At 35.1% G+C, this 17,180-nt stretch overlaps 1 protein-coding gene across 14 annotated transcripts in view; it reads right to left on the bottom strand.

Annotated features, from left to right (window-relative positions):
• Positions 1 to 3,055: 3,055 nt before the first annotated feature.
• LOC106717894 (calcium-activated potassium channel slowpoke) overlaps positions 3,056 to 17,180 on the bottom strand; it is a 57,838-nt gene continuing 43,713 nt past the window's right edge. For 3 of the 14 annotated variants that reach the window (XM_014511842.2, XM_045678931.1, XM_045678930.1), the window contains exons 10-26: positions 16,470 to 16,622; positions 15,883 to 16,038; positions 15,253 to 15,365; positions 12,931 to 13,086; positions 12,528 to 12,604; positions 12,162 to 12,197; positions 11,256 to 11,327; positions 9,518 to 9,580; positions 8,884 to 8,919; positions 8,314 to 8,443; positions 5,643 to 5,814; positions 5,122 to 5,346; positions 4,657 to 4,939; positions 4,363 to 4,499; positions 4,131 to 4,267; positions 3,827 to 4,052; positions 3,056 to 3,697 (exon numbers count right to left, since the gene is read on the bottom strand). In XM_014511842.2, the coding sequence (XP_014367328.1) occupies positions 3,611 to 3,697; positions 3,827 to 4,052; positions 4,131 to 4,267; positions 4,363 to 4,499; positions 4,657 to 4,939; positions 5,122 to 5,346; positions 5,643 to 5,814; positions 8,314 to 8,443; positions 8,884 to 8,919; positions 9,518 to 9,580; positions 11,256 to 11,327; positions 12,162 to 12,197; positions 12,528 to 12,604; positions 12,931 to 13,086; positions 15,253 to 15,365; positions 15,883 to 16,038; positions 16,470 to 16,622 (2,259 nt within the window). In that variant the 3' untranslated portion in view covers positions 3,056 to 3,610. Of the gene's footprint in view, positions 3,698 to 3,826; positions 4,053 to 4,130; positions 4,268 to 4,362; positions 4,500 to 4,656; positions 4,940 to 5,121; positions 5,347 to 5,642; positions 5,815 to 7,488; positions 7,555 to 8,313; positions 8,444 to 8,883; positions 8,920 to 9,517; positions 9,581 to 11,255; positions 11,328 to 12,161; positions 12,198 to 12,527; positions 12,605 to 12,930; positions 13,087 to 14,801; positions 14,915 to 15,252; positions 15,366 to 15,882; positions 16,039 to 16,469; positions 16,623 to 17,180 lie in introns of all 14 variants that reach the window. The other 11 variants (XM_045678932.1, XM_045678933.1, XM_045678935.1 and 8 more) reach the window with 9 other exon arrangements.

Raw genomic sequence — 17,180 nt, 5'->3', positions numbered from 1 at the left:
GACAAAAAATTGTCAGTTGCGAATTCGACCGCGAGAGGGCCGCGTAGGGCAGCCCATAATACACCTAGCAACAACGGTAAAGTCACAAGACACCCGACCAACATACACATTGCACAAACAATATTGTAACAGACCTCAAGCAGACACGCAGAAGGACTCAGCTATTTTCTCTCTCGATAAGGCGATTATACAATTTAGACTATTTTTAAATTGCACACTGACCCACCTCTATAAACTTTTAATTGCGATATATATTTTTAATGCTGTATAAAAATATTAAAGGAAAAATTGTCATTTTTAGGATTAACCTTAAATATATCATTCATAATTCAAAATACCTATTAGCGTGTATTTTACATTTTTACAATGAGACCTCCGAATTCTATAACTAGCATACGGTGATATAGAAGCCTAATTCACAACAAACTACACAAGATAGTACTTACTAGTATAGATTATAAACTTTAATGCAGCCGTAACGTTCTATTTTAATGCAAAGGAGATGTACTTTCAAAAATTCTTACGTAACATACAAAATTACATTTGACTATTTACAACAATCTAGCAAATATTTTTAATTTTTAATTTTTTTTATCGAATGCAGCGGTACTCTATACGTCAGGTACCAAATTTGGCGTCTATAGGCTCCAATGGCATGCATGGTACACTAAGAAATTCGATTAAAACTAAACGATTACATGTAACTTAATATAAGTATGAGGTGGTGATTTAGCCGAGGCACATCATACAACTCACCTCTTTTGGCCTAATTAGTCCACCTTTTATAATTAGTATACATTTTCTTTGGACAGACCAATTACAATACATAAATATGTAAGCTATAGTGCACAACCTTCACAAAGTTTAATTTGCGTTAAATGTTTTAGCGATTCGCCATTTTATTTATGCTGATTTATGTTGTATTATTTTACCTTAATTTCGTAAAAATGTGCATACATACGCAACATTAAATCTTAAGTCATCGACCACAACATTATTAATAATTTCCAATATCTATAGCCTTAGTTTATATGATTTTCTTGTTTTATATATGTCCTTTTTTAACAATAAAGATAAATAATTGTGTAGAATATTTAAAAGTCGATAACAATGATCACATTTATAATCTGTTTTGTGCTAACATATTATATTGGATCTATATTCTGCTGCACGTTGGCAACACTGGTCTTAAGTTATTATAAGGCAATATATTTAGTGTTCATGATTTTATTAATCGTGTCCATGTGTTTTGTCCCCTGGGCCTCGTTTTGTACTCGTGTGGGTACTTTTGTTTTACGGACTATTTTACGGAACTATACAAAAATATGGCAGTATGTTTGCATTCAATTCCTTTACAAACTACGATCAGTATATTTTCCTTTTGGACCGAAATGCAGTTTAATTCACACACGCACACACATTTTGAAAACTTAAAAAAAATACCCACATTACCCTAACATTTAAGGCCGGCTTTGCCTATACTATTTGAACAATGGCATGATTCTCTACTATGTAGCATGAGATATATCATTATATACAGGGTGTTTGATAATTAAAATTATTCTATTGGCGAGTCTGGGAAATTTATATCTATTCGTTATTTGAGGTATTTTTAAATTTCGTTTATTACTTCAACAGGTACTACTTGACGTGTGTTCACGCGTGTATCTATGATTAATGCGATATTACTGAATTTCCGTATTCATCAAACATCTTGTATATGTTTTGTTAGTAAACATTGTGTTATCGATTTACTAAATTGCGAATCCATAGAAATTATTATAAAAATGGTGAGGCGTATAACTAAATACCTAATAAATTCTAAAAAATGAACTCTAATTAACTGCGATCATTATGTATTTTGTGTTCCAAATATTTTCAACTAGCGCAGTCAATTAAAGTTTCACCTTATCTAGTACAATCAATAAACTATGAAGAGTCCACAATCGTCAAAGCACCGGGAGTTAACACTAAATACATCGCAGGCTTCACAAGCCATATTTTCTTTTTAATAACAATGACTTTTCGAAAATAATATCACACATTAACAGCAAAATTACACTTTGCACTTAGCGTTCCTCGCAATATAAAACCATTTGCCTATTGACCACGTAACTTATCTGCAATGGCGTACTTTAACTCCAATTTATAATATTAATTTCAGTCCATTTGTTTAATGTGCAGCGCCTTTAATCACGTCCACTTTGACAATCCCCCGGTTTGATGCTGGGAAAATGTGTAAAAAAAACTCAAAAATAAAAACAAAAAAATATATATTTATTTAAAAAATAAGATTACTAAAAAGGTGAATAAAATAAAACTGTAGATAGTTGACATTTACGATGCAGTCACAGACCACAAATGATGTCACAGACTGCAAACAGAAATGTCATCCGCTACAGATAATCTAACCTACAAAATTTACTTACAGATTATAAATAAATTGAATGTTACCAACACCATGAGCAATGGAGCTGTGTGCAGGCCACTACTGTACCGTGCAATAAATTTGTAATAAGTAATTTTAAAGTAGTAAGACTTAAGCTATAAATTATAGAACCTAATGAAGATAGGTGTGAAGCTTAAAAATTAATGTCAATAAAATCACATTATACTAAAGTGAGGATGTATAATTTTTTTTCGATACATCAATCAGTCAATGACTAAATGCTTATAATATTCACTAAAATTTAGCATTCGAGAAAAATCCTTAACCATGAATAGTGAAAATATTCTACAGAATAAGGAATGGACGTTTTAAAAAGAAGTCATAGATTTATGCAGTACCTTAAATCAATAATATCTGTCTTGCAATTAAAAGTTTAAAAGGCTTGATACCATAAAGATGGAAATATTACACCCTTCTTAATTTTTTTAATGTGTCCGATAAGAACGGAGAACCTACCCAGATAAGAATTTTCAGTGTGCAGTGGTCATTTGATCCAGTGAACACAGACAGTGCAACATAAGTATCTTTTAAACCTATATTTATTAATATTTAAGCATTACTCATTGAAAGAATAAACATTAATTCTGTAAGCTCTTTACATAATTTAATTGTAGAACACCCCTGTATGTGTCCACGGGATTTATGTATTGCATGTAATTTTGATTTAAAATAGATATTTTTTATGTGTTGTTTATATTTTTAATTTTGAATTTTTTGTTGGAGACTCCAAACGCAGTAGTATATTGTGACCAGTGTAAGAGAAATAATATAGGATAGCGGTGCAGTGTCCAATTTTACAAAGACAGAAGATAAAATAAAAAGGGTTTTAGGTGCAGCATAGATAGTATTTGTTGTTAACCTACGCCAAAATAAATTTGGATAAGGGAAGTTAAAGTAGGTTTTTAGGCTCTGCGAGTCTCTGACAGCCTTTGGGTCAGTAACACAAATCTAATACAAATGAAATAATAAAAAAAAATCCAGCTACGATTAAATACAGTATTAAAATACGGCTATGTCAGTCAGCATCCGTACATGTTTACCGTTTTTAATCGTAGTCGGGTTGCAAGGGTTTGTGGATTGGGTTGGGTAGGATTGTCCGTGGGTACGAGCCCTCTAGATGTAGGAGTAGGGCCCGTCGGTGAGGGCGCTGCACAGCAATAGTCAGGAGGCGTCGTCCTTGGCGGCTGCGCCCGCGCGCCTGCTCGCGCGGTACTCCACACCGGGGTCGAATTGCATCAGCACGAAGACCTGGCAGGTCAGACATAGTTTATAAACTATCGGGTGGTTTACAATTCAAGGTAAGTATTTTTCAGTACTCGCAACAGCGGTTACGCATCATAGAACGGACATAGATAGAAACAGAGTTTATGGACGTACTTGATCTGTGTGCAACAAGCAGAAGTCGTCGGGTGGGTTGGTGATGACGTAGCGCTTGCTGCTGGCGTCCGAGCTGGAGGAGGTGTCGCGGAAGCGGTAGAGACCGATGCAGAGCATGCCGTACGTGCGCAGCGCCGCCACGAACAGGTCGCCGTACTTGCCCTCCTCGCCGAACTGCGCCAGAGGACCGTCGTACAGAGAGATCTGGCCTACTCGACAACGGTCCCTGGAACATTTTAAAGTGGTAAAGTGAGAGTTCACAAGAGATAGAGAAAATAATTATTTCGTTTCTGGTTGCTATTACCTGTTGGCCAAGCTTTCGGGGGTGGAATACCCGCCGCGCAGGCCCGCGCCCTCTGCTAGGATGAGCTCCAGCTCGGGCGTGGCGCCGCCCGTGATCAAGGACCGGATCAGCGTCAGCGCGTTCTGATTGAAGTACGTCTGGAAGATGAAAATTGCTGTTTGTATCGCCCGTGACGAACAGTGTAATAAGGGCCAGTTGTTGATAATTGACGATGAGTGATAGGTGATCTTACAGTGGACATCAGAGAGTCGAGCACGCTGACAGCAAAGGCGGTACCGCAGGCAAAGGGCTGCGTAAGGTACAGCTCCGTGTCGGGGTCATCGTCGTCATCCTGGTCCAGGAACTGCACGTTGCTGTCGTTTACCAGTTCTGTAAGATTTTGAGGACAGGTATATAATATTGAAAAACTTAAATATCATGAGTAACAAAAAAAGCTGTCTACAGTGGGCCATGTACCCCTCAAACTAGCATATGTACTCGTATATCTGTGCTGCTGAATTAGTTACAATGTATTAGGGCGACTAACCTGTGATCATGGGCACGTTGGCACCATACACTGAGCCGCGTCGCTGTAGCAGCACGGGCGCTGCAGGGGTGCCCTGCGGTGGCGGCGCAGCGCCGTTGCCCGCGCTCAGGACGCCGATCGTGTCATCGAATGTCATTGCCTTGATGTTTAGCGAGGCGAGGATGGCCTCCTTGTCAGCGAGCGTTGGGTCGTCGTTCGACGGCACCTTGGCGGACAGGATGCAGCACATGTCGCACAGGTTCACGTTCACCGCTCGCAGGTCCGCTCGGCTCAGCGGAGAACCCTGGTAAAAAATGAAAGGAAGGTTAATGACGTTATTGTTTCCAGAGCTAGCGATAGTTAATGTGATATACGTCTTCAAAAGTCGACTGAGGGTTAGTCAGAATATCTAATAAAAAGATTAAAAATATATTTTTTTTAAAATAAACTATGTATTGGAAGTATTCTTTAGAAACTGCAGCTTACATTTAAAACCGATATTTTGGGTAGATTCTGCAGCATCTTCCACTCCCTCCGAATGTAGTCGACGCTGCCGACGATTACAACGTGTTTTAGCTCGTGGTAGTGGAAGTTGGAAGCCCGGAGTGGCATCACCAAGTTCCTCAGCCCGATAAGCGGCGAGTCCGGGTCCGCGAACAGGCACACCACCACGTGACCATTCAACACTGTCATGGCCGCTTGATTTCTGTCCTGTTAAGCAAAAAGTATCTTGTATATTGCGCTACGCAAACTAGCAAGGGTAAAGGTGAAAAATATCAAGTAATTATCTGATATCGCAAATATGGAATAAATTGTTATCAAACGGAACTAACAAGGAATACAGAGAAAAGAAATTAGCTGCGTGGAATATTAAATTTCATTTCGCTCTGATTTTCTATGAGACCCAGATACCAATAGAAAGGGAAATATGCAATATCTGTTTGTGCCTACATTTTTAGGACATATATATCAATATACATGTATACATTAAAGTAGTTTATACGCACTAGTATACAATCTTCGAGGTTTCTCGCAGGACTCCAATGGAACATTCCCGTGGAGTCATATTTCATTTCAGTCTTTTCGAAGTCGAAATCTTTCGACTGGTCGTCCGCGAGACCCGCTGGTAAACTCACGCCGTTGCTGTTTTGATTGCCTCCACTACTTCGACTCGTCGGCCTACGTCAATACAAATATTACATTATTTTCAACGTTCCATCACAACCTTTAGATAACTTTATTGATATTTTTTTATAATTTTGTAAAGGTGAAAAAAGTTTTTAATCAACTAAATTAATTCGCATGCGTGGTATAAAGGAAAAATTTGTTGTAAATTGTACACTGGTGTTGCCAGAATATAATGGCAAAATTGTGTTTGTAGTGCAACTGTTTAATGCAATCTCAGTTGTCAAAGGTAAAATTAGTTCCTAGGAGTATTTTTGCATACACAGTTAAAAAAAAACAATCAAGGTTACGTTATTCTTAAAAAAAATCGTATCCGTGAAATTTCACTGTCGTAAAAGTGTTTTGACGATTGATACCCACGATGACATTCGAACGGAAATCAAATTTCACTTCGACAAACAAGATTGATATAAATAATTGGTTCATCTATATATATAAAAGAAAGTCGTGTTAGTTACACTATAACTCAAGAACGGCTAAATCGATTTGATTGAAAATTGGTGAGCAGGTAGCTTAGAATCAGGAAACGGACATAGGATAATTTTTACCCCGTTTTCTATTTTTTATTCCGCGCGGACGGAGTCGCGGGTAAAAGCTAGTTTATAATAATAGAAGAATCAATCTTCTATTTCATTGCTGAATTACTTACCACTAGTCTATACCTAATAAGCTTTCGCTAAAATTGCTCTTTTCTATTCTATATTAAAATCTAGTTATTATAAATTTTTACACCATTCTTTAGAGTAAAAGTGACGACATTCGTTATATATCTTATTGACCTTTTTCTGTAGTTAAAAGTTTTGTCTAAGATCTGAAGCATTGTTACTTTCTAAGTAAATATATGAATTCCTATTATAAGCTTTGGCATAAAAGTGATAAGCTTTTTGTATTAGTTTTTCGGGTTTTGAAAGTTTCTGAACGTTTATCCCAATTTTACTATTTTAATTTGATAAATGTTTTACTTTTAAGAAAAAGATACATTTTTCTTTTTCTAAAAATGTATCTTTTCTTTCACGTATTTGCCGATGTCAAAGATTAAATATTTTCTAGTGATTTTATTTTTGTATAATATGATTATTTTTCCGTATGAAAAAAAATTTAGTAAATAGGATAGTAGTACGATAGTTATATAAAAGAAAGTCGTGTTAGTTACACTATTTATAACTCAAGAACCGCTGAATCGATTTGACTTAAAATTGATGGGCAGGTAGCTTAGAACCAGGAAACGGACATAGGATAATTTTTACCCCGTTTTCTATTTTTTATTCCGCGCGGACGGAGTCGCGGGTAAAAGCTAGTTTGTAATAAGATGAATCGAAAAACACTTGTGTCACGTGTAACCTTGTAAATAGTGTGAAGATTGGTCACTCATAAGCTGATGGAAAGAAGAGTAAAAAAGTGTAAAATAATAAAATGTCTAAAATAGCATTTATAGCCTAAAACATGCTTACACTAAGACAAAGTGCTGTGCTTAATTTTGTGCAAAATAAACTTGTCGAATAAAAAAAAAATTAAAAACTTTTTTTATCTAAATTAAATGTGAAGCAAGCTTAACTAACTGACTACGTATAAACAAAATGTTCATTTCTTTATTTTGAATGCATTTAAATTTTTTCAATCTACGGATAATAAAAAATATCTAGCTGATATATTGTTTAATGGTATTACATTAGCTTTTTCACTTCGTAGGCAAGATGATACGCCTGGTAATTGGTATCTTGCTCTGGCGGATTCCTGAAACACAGGGTCGACTCTATTTCAAAGGGGTTGCAGGCTGTGACAGATTATAATAATACTAATAAATTGTACAGATAAATAATCTTTTTTTATTAAGTGCCGTGCACACTGTGCTGAAAATAAACTTTCTTACAGCAAAACATTGAAGGACAGTATAAAGCTGCGACAGATAACTTATAATCAGAGAAATGGTGACGTCATAATATGTGTAATAAAGTAAAATATTCTCTTTTTTATTTATAATTCAGATAAAAATAAACATGTATTTTGTTTAATTTAGCAACACGATTTACATAAATCATTCGCAAATTAATATTGAAGTTATTTAAACTATGAAATAAATATCGTATTATTTTTAATAATATATTTTGGTGCAATAATAATTTAATATTTATGTGCTTAATCTGAACCATTTTAAATATTGATGTGCTTGCTTTCCTATAATAATAAAAATGAACCTAAACTTAAAGAATTCATTGGATGATTTATGCGTTTTATATATATTCATTGTATCGGTGATCTATAAATATTTAAACTTATACATGTATTGTAGTGTATGTCAATTAATATATCCTAATTTGATTTTTTTTTTATTAAACAAGTAAGGAATTACAAACAACATAAATTGCTAAAAACTAAAAGAAGAGCAGTCCTCATCTTTCAGTTTTCTTCTTATTAAAAAATGACAATAAGCGCTGCTGTATACAGTATACAAATTGTATTGTATACAGTATACAGATTGTATTGTATACTTACGTGTCCGGGGGCGCTCTGTTGACGTTCGGCTTGACTTTGTTGACTTGCCTCGTAGTTGTATTTGCGAGCTGGTTGGCCATCGGCGACAGCAGAGCGTTCGGCGCCGCACTACGATGGTTGCGGTTTATTACTGCAAATATATATTAACTTATATGTAGTATGAACAGTATTATATAGTTTTTAGTTTAAATATATCACGTAAAATATCGTGTTTTAGTAGTCATCCGTTTTATGTCGAATGAATCGGTAGAATTACAAAGAAAGGAACTGATTTGAAGGTAATTTTACTTAAAATCAATTACGTTGTTACAAATCAATTTGGTGGAAATTATGTTAAACTAGCTTTTACTCGCGACTCCGTCCGCGCGTAATAAAAAAATGCACACAAAATAAAAAAGTTCTTATGTCCGTATCCTAGTTCTAAGCTACCTGCCCACCAATTTTCAGTCAAATCGATTGAGCCGTTCCTGAGTTATAAATAGTGTAACTAACACGACTTTCTTTTATATATATAGATTTGCTGGAAATTAAAGAATAATATGTATATATATTAATAAATTATATACTTACAACTAATATCTTCACCTCTTTCTCTTGCGACTTCACCTGAAGAGCAATATTCATATCGATTTATTAAAAGCCGTTAGCGTCAAAAATAAACATAATATTGAATTTGTTAGAATTATTGTTAGTTTCTACAACAAAAGCGTAATAAGATGCATTCAAAGGGTTACCATAAACCAAAGGAAGACACACACTACAAGATGTTTCCAATGCTTAGCACAGGAATACCAACCAGAAATGATGATCATGTCCGCATTAGAGTTAACCAAGAAGCATAATTTCTCGAAACTTTCACAATTTTATAACAGTTTGTTAAAAGGAAGTGATGCAAAAGTGAGATAACTATTTTTTTTTGCGATAGACTAGGGATTATTTGGAAATAAACTTTTAAAGTTGGAACAGTCGCTTTAAAGCGAGCTTATGGTATCTACGGTTGTAGCCAGGATCATGCTTGATGAAAGCGAAAATCTGGATAGAAAGGCTCTCGAAGCCTAAAGTGCTCAGTGAAAAGGCGTGTTAAAGCAACTAAGTGCAATTCGTTTTTTATATCAGATAAAGCACAACGCTGGCTGTATCGTGAGGGCCGATGACAAGAAAATAAAATTAAAAAAACCACTCAGTCGTTGAGTCTGAGATGTACCTCGAACATGGACCTTCTTGGGCAACTCTGGCGGCGTGAAGGTGGGGGGAGGATGGTGGTCATCTGCAAAACATCAGCACAGTTTCGCATTCCGATACAACACTCGACTGATATACATACAAACGCAAATATACAGCTCGTGACCACTGAACGTACGTCATATATCGTATGCATGAAGTACGTAGTATGTTCGGTTTCACTTTATTATTTACATTAAAATACTAATAGGGTGAAAAATTCCAAAAGTTAATAAAATTTATTTTTAAAAAATTTATTTTAAAATGTTAAATATATTGTACTTTTTTTGCTTATGAAATTTTAATAACAATATTACTGTTTACTGTATACACAGTTATTGAACTAAATTAAAAATATTTTTAAATGAAATTTTTACAAATTTACATAAAATTTTAAAGTGAATCCGCATTAATTATCACAATTATTTATAAAAACATCAAATAAGTTAGTATTACAAAAGTAGCATATTACACAAAAACTACACAACACATTCCCATGCAACTAACACACATAATAGATTAAAACATTCAACATAAATATATCTATTTGTTAGGCATATTATATGTACTATATGTTTGCGGTGAAATATATATTTTTAATCAACGTTTTAAATGGCACTACTGGCATCAGTGATAAAGTGATGAATATAGAAAGTGACAGAATTTGAAGCTAACTATCGTAGAAATGACTTGCTAAAAGTTAATGGAGACGATCGGACAGTTTACAAAGTGACGATGTCGGTATACCATGAGTATCGACGAGCACTGACGCATTGGGCAGCCTGTAATCCTTACGATACTATCGATGTCGGGCCATCTAATTGTTATAAAACGAACCCTAAATTGGCCAATGATAATTAGATAAATAAAATAAAAACATTAATTAAAAGCGAATAAACATTTCACAACATCAATATCAGAATTTCTATCGATGCAGTATAAAATTTAAATATATAAAATACACCTATAAATATTTGATCAAAATAAAAACAACATCAAACTCATACAACACATCGTGTCTCGTTTTTACATTTGCTAAAGAGACATCTAATCGTTTTATAAATGCACATAGATAACGTGGACAAGACAATAATGATGTCACGGTTCGCTATAGTCTAGGAGCCGCGCCACCGCGATGCGCGTCACAACACATTGACATTGAATGTTACACAAAGTATTACGTACTTGCCCTTCCGACCATCTGGACGGCTCGTACGCCTTTCCTGAATGTCGCCACTGAACCGAGAAACAATACTTTTTAATATTAAATTTTTATTAATTAAATTTTATATTAATATATATCCGGTAGACAACGCAAATTATAGACGTTTATATAGACAGCGATGCAAAGCTGAGCGTCTTTCATTAATTCTGCCTCACAAAATTATTTTATAACGGCTCCTTTGATTACTAAAGCTCGCATTGATTGCCTTAAATCACCATTAAACAATAATTATAAGCAAATAAAAGCATTAATATTTCAGTAATCAAAGTCGAACTTAATAAGTATCCTAAATCGAGCATTTGTGTTGTTATTGTGGAGTAAGCGGTTTAGTTAATACAGATGTGATATTTTAGCGCTGCCTGATATTCCAATTGCGTGTACCGATTATTGTGAATTAGCGTACTATAAACCAAAGTTATAATTAAGAGCGTTTATTAGTCTAGCAAACTAGTACGTGTTGGGTACGGTATGGTTAGAGCGCGCGTTTCGTTCGTACCGTCGATGCAATCTCGATATGTATTAAGGTTTTGTTTCACCATTCCGGACTGCATCATCATCATTCCGACATCTGTAAAAATCCAAAAACTGACACAAACGTACGGTCGATTCAGCCCTAACGTTAGAGTTGAAGAAATATTAATGATTCGAATTTAACGGGACCAAATAGAACAAATATATTAAATTCAGTTGATCCCATCAGATTCATCCATGATACGAGTATGAGATGCGACCGGGGTTCTCGATAGTTCATGAGTTAGTCACTCTCATTAGCACAGACAAGCTGGAACCGATCTAAAAGCATTTGCTCCACAAAGCTCGTTGATATCGGGGCATCTTTAGCGTTTGCTATTATTCACTCGGAATTTTCTGAGACATGCTTTCGTGGATCGATGGCAACAGAAAACGTTCGATCTAAGTGTTCTTGGAATAATGAGGTGCAAAATTGCAATTTACCATTGTCAACTCTACTATATCAGATACATGCAATACTGCCTGTGCCGGGCTCTGAAGTGCACCATAGCAATTTATATCTAATCATTTGTGAGCCAATTTTAAGTTTGTCAGAGATTAAAATCGTATTAGTGTATTGCCTAATGTTGTCGTGTTTATATAACATTGTATGATGCACTAAACGCTCTCAATGCCGAACAAAACAGAGCTGCTGGGTCTGATAAGGCAAGGCGAGGGGATGGTAAGGTGTCGGAGTGCTTTATCGTAATGTGCCGATGTCGGTTCACGAGCGGGCATACAATGATCGCTAGATATTTAATGTGAACGAGCACGCCTTGCAACCGATCCAGTCTGTGCGGTACGGACGCAACACCACTAAAGCAACTCAAAATTATAGACACGAAAAAAATGGAAAACGTCAATCTGTAGGGTTAGGTGTGGTGCAAGTTACCTATGTCGGCTCCGACCTTCCGCTGGTGTGCGGTCACTAAAAGTTTAGCCGAATTCGTTAATGTCTCACATATAAAATACAGTGTGTTTTCATAAATTGGCTGTGGAAAGAACCTACTGTGTATGTGATTACATCGATATATTAAAAGTTATTTAATTACAAATGTGTTACACTTTGTGACTGCTCAAACATAGAAGTTGTGGCTTGAAGAGTATGTTCCCTAGAAAGTATGTCACAGAATTATTTGTAAGGGATAGTTAAATTTTTACGCTTATCATGTATATTAATTAGTTTTTAAAGTATCTCTTATAGTAGGTAATATTCAGAAGGAAAATAGAAACATCGTAATAATACAATAGATCTTACAGTTTTTGCATTTGCATTTCTTGATAAGAGTTTCATCCTTGATGTCTTCATGACAAGCCTTACAATAATACCACGCCCTGCAAAAAGACAAATGTTAAAGTAAAGTCAAGTTAAGCGACATAAAATAACCCTATTTCTATTTGCAGTGACTCATATTTCGTGATTTGGATCGACAAATAGTACTTTAATTTAACTTTTAAGTTTAAGAATTTATCATTAAAACTTTTATAGCCGACTTCAAAAAGAAGGAGGTTATCAATTCGACTGTTTTTTATGTGTGTTACCGCGATGCTCCGCACCTAGTGGTCCGATTTTGTTACAAAATTATTTTAATCGAAAGGAAGTGCTTGCAGATGGGTCCCATTTTTTTTATCAGTATTAAATAAAGAATTCAAATGATTACCTTTTAACCTCATCAGCGGACTGTGCTATAAAGAATCCTTGTGTGTTAGCATGGATCTTGGCATTGCGAGGGTTGATTGAAATCTTGCTGTCTGCGCCTTCTTCCCCTTTGATCTCGATCGCCAATAGCAGCAACTTTAGTTTCGTGAAACATAACCTAGCAGCAAACAATATGATTTATTAGTATCATATTCAGAGATTGTCAGACTTTTTTGAACACCTTTTTCGATATATTACTGGTTTCGATAATGCCCTGGTACAAGACTTCTTATTCTTTGAAACTGTATTTCTTGCTTTTGTTACCCGTCGTGTGTCGCGAAGACACCAAAGGAATCAACTTAGACCACTTTACGTATCACTGATTTAACTGTTCTGATCCATACATATTTATGGAGCCGCATGAAATCTTTCACGTCTGATTACATATTTTATTAATGTTCTTAAAGAACTGCTTTGGCTATTTTTATTTTGAAAAATTATTATTAACATGCATACTTCACCTCCTTAACCCATTGAATTGTGGTTCTTTTACTTAAACACATTATCCTATACAGGATATGCGGAAATTTGGATTGTGTTAAGTTTGGTTAAATCGTTATATTTTGGACCATAGCATCTTTGGTCTACTATTGTACTAGTCTTTTCCAGACATCCTGCATAATTAGTACCATTATGATCTACTTCATATTTCCAACACATAGAGAAAATGGAAATTTAAACGAAACATTTAACAACAACTACAATGATGAACTATTTAAGAATTTAGCTTGAGATTTTATTTAAAGAGAAATCTTTAGTTTAATGAATTATTAGATGTAAAATCTCAAACCAAGTACAGACAAAAAGCTTTTAACAATCAGGATTCAAAATGTACCATTGTCTTTTGTGTTAAAACTTGAAATAGCAACAACAATAATACTGTGAGTACTCTGCCTAAACACTCGCAGAAAAGTATATTGCTATTTCATTGAATTAGAATGAAAGGGTCTACAGTATGTTTCTGCAAGAGCGTTCAAGAGTGAAACCCACTTCTAGAATCACATTGATTAAAATCATTCCAAACATGCACAATAAAGCTGGAAAAATCTAGAATCAATTGATGATAATGATGTGCGGAGATATAAAAAAGGAAATAGCAAAAACTCAAGCGAGAGAAATTAAGAATATTAACAGTGAAGGAATGGTTAGAGATAAAATAATTGATAGTATCCATTAAGACTTTATATTTGTATACGATTAGTTATTTGTATTAGTAATTTAGACAACATTCTAGGTCTTATTTTTATATTTATGGGCTTTGGTTTATCAAAATTGTACAAAATGGGATAATTTAAGAACGGTACGTTCAGGATAGTTTTAAACCGCAAATTACAATAATAAATTCCAACTTTTAGGAACAATCATAAAAGTAAGTTTGAACATGATAAGGTGACCGTGTGAATGCTAGGTTTTAGGTAATGATTTGCGCCTTACAGTTTCTCTGGTTGCAAATATTAATGATGCGATAATTATTTTTTCATATCAAACAAGCTTACCTCGTTTCATCCGTCTTAAAAATTATCATTCAAATATAATTATGATGATAAAAATTTATGAATTTAATGATTTTATAAAAATTCTTCAGAAATATTTCGAGCTTACATGACACTACATGTGCTAATGATTTCGTCCAAATCCAATTTCCATTTCTAACATGCATTAATCTAAAATTAATATAACACACTGTACGTTAATAACTTTGAATCTAGAATTAGCTACTTTTGTGAGAAATTGTCCATAAATTCTAATGTGGTTAATGCATTCACCGCCTAGTAATAATAAGGGCACACATCGACTAGGGTGCAGGTTGAGAGGCCAATCGGGCTGTCTTACTCGCTCGCTTGCGGGAAGCTCATCCCCGTGAAGGAGGTCGACAGTGTCTCCGTGTACATCTCACAGCCCGTACCTTGGAGATAATCGTTCTGCCAAGCTTGCGTGTCGGGGGACTGCAATCAACGAATGGGATACTAAAGCTCGTGCCGAGTTAGTTAAAGCCACCGGGAAGATTCAACCGACCCTAACTTCTTGTAACTGCAAACTCGCTTCACCTAGATTAGTTTTCCTATTAAACTCGAATGGACTTGAGAGGAGAAAATCAGAGAAGCCGGCAAATTAAAAAAGAAAGAAATGTTAAAGGGTATAGGAGATAAAGCTTTGTTAGTCGGTGATGTCGTTCGTCCTTCGAGCAGCGTAATGGATGTGGATTGTAACACTGGAGTGCAAACAGCAACACAGCCGCGGTACCGCCACACCTCGGCACAGTACCGCAAGCGCCCTCACTTACTCTGCCGCTTGTTTGAACGGCATCCCGATAAAGGTACTGCTCAGTGTCTCGGTGTACATCTCCATGCCCGTGCCTCGCATGTAGTCATTAGTCCATATAGCCATGTCCTGGGACTGTGGAAATTCCGCATACAATGCCTTCAGTTTGATATATTCGAAAAGATACCGCGTACAATAAAATGAGCAGCTCATTTTTTATATTGCTTTCCATGATAAATGGTAATTTTAACCAAATATCTTTTCGAATATACATAAATTTACCAAAGGAAAGGAACAAATATAAAAACAATTTGGCATAACCTACATTTGAATGGAAAGAAATTTAAACCTAATGTTGCAATACCTCCCGCTTTTGATAGCATTACTGTGTAAAATTTAATTTAAAGTTCATTTAAAATATTTTTCTTTATGAGAAATATCCACCAAAAGAATTGAACGTGATATAACCCTGTCACATAAACTCCAACCAGCCAGTATTATATTTTTTTTTTGGGCGGCGCTATGCCGCCCTCTCGTTCCCCTAACATAGTCAAGGTCAGGGACCTGGGGTGCGGAATATGCTTTATTTCTTTATTTATAGTATTTGACCGCCAGTATTATATTGAATAAACATTATGAAAACAAATCTAACCGTTTTGAAACTCCTCATGGCGAAGAGATTAGCCATCATCGTGGAGAAGCCCGGGGCGAGGCAGCTCTGCGCGATGAAGCCCAACTTGAGTTCCGCCAGGCAGATCACGTCGTCGCCCTGCTTCCAGTCCCACGACGGTATGTTCAGTAGATACGCCTGGAAGATAAATAACTAATGTGTGTAGTAAAAATTATATCAATTGAAGAAAACATTACTTCATAAACTAAATAGGAACAGTAAATCTCAGAGAAGTCTTTGAAATTCTCATTTTATACTATTAAAACACAAGAATTGTTTCATTTTCGTTGTAATTAAATTCAAAAACTACTGAATAAACGCGAATCTAACATTGTAGGCATTATGGCTATGCCCGACATTCAGTTTTATTTTTAAAAAGGTCTACGTTAATCGTATTACATTGGCTGATTTTTTTAAATTTCCTATTATTTTTAGGAACGTGAGCAAATCAGCTGGTGCAAATTGTTAGTCAATTAAATGTTTTTATCTTATCCGGTAAATAGAGTTGGCACATCAGGCATAAGAGAACTTATGTGTATCAAATTCTGGGTATTATATTGGAATCATACCTTGTTGTGATATTGCATAAGCTGTATAATAACTCTGATGTCATCTGAATAATTCTTAATAGAGATGACCCTCATAATGTTAGCGGCATCCTCCGCATCGGGGTCCTGGCAGTATTTGTTCGCTAGCACCAAACATGCATCCGCTTCATGAACCTAAATATACGAAAAGTTAATAAAAAATATGATTTTTAACATAACTCGAACACAAATAAAGAATTCGATAAAGTATTGAATCGGTTAAGGCGCATCGTTATAGAACGGATTTAATACAAAGTACGCATACCCGCTAAAGACATTACCCAAAAAATTGTCCATTGAAATGTTTTGTTCTTAGATCTTTTGGCTTCGAGAGCTATCTCTTTAGTTTTGTTACTTTAATATGTGTTAATATGTTCTCAATCATATTTACCTGGACAATTAAAATAATTAGATGACCTTAAAAGTTTGGACCTTGATTACATTTGGAGGCTTTAAACTTACGTCAAATAAATCCTTTTACACAGGAACCAATGAGCTATTATATTATACAATTATTTACATTTAGTACATATGAGTTTTTGTTCTTACACGATCATGCAATATAACAAATTTACTCGAAGCGTGAAGGGGCATTCGCATGGCAAACAATCAAATAACCAGTGAGAAATGACCACTACGACAACAATAAGGTGTTCAACATTCTTTTTATCTTATTAAATTACAAGACAGTGC

This window comes from Papilio machaon, chromosome 8 (assembly GCF_912999745.1).
Source record: "Papilio machaon chromosome 8, ilPapMach1.1, whole genome shotgun sequence".
Lineage (NCBI taxonomy): Eukaryota > Metazoa > Arthropoda > Insecta > Lepidoptera > Papilionidae > Papilio > Papilio machaon.
Note: the sequence above shows the minus strand (reverse complement) of the source record. Positions and strands in the feature narration are given on the sequence as shown.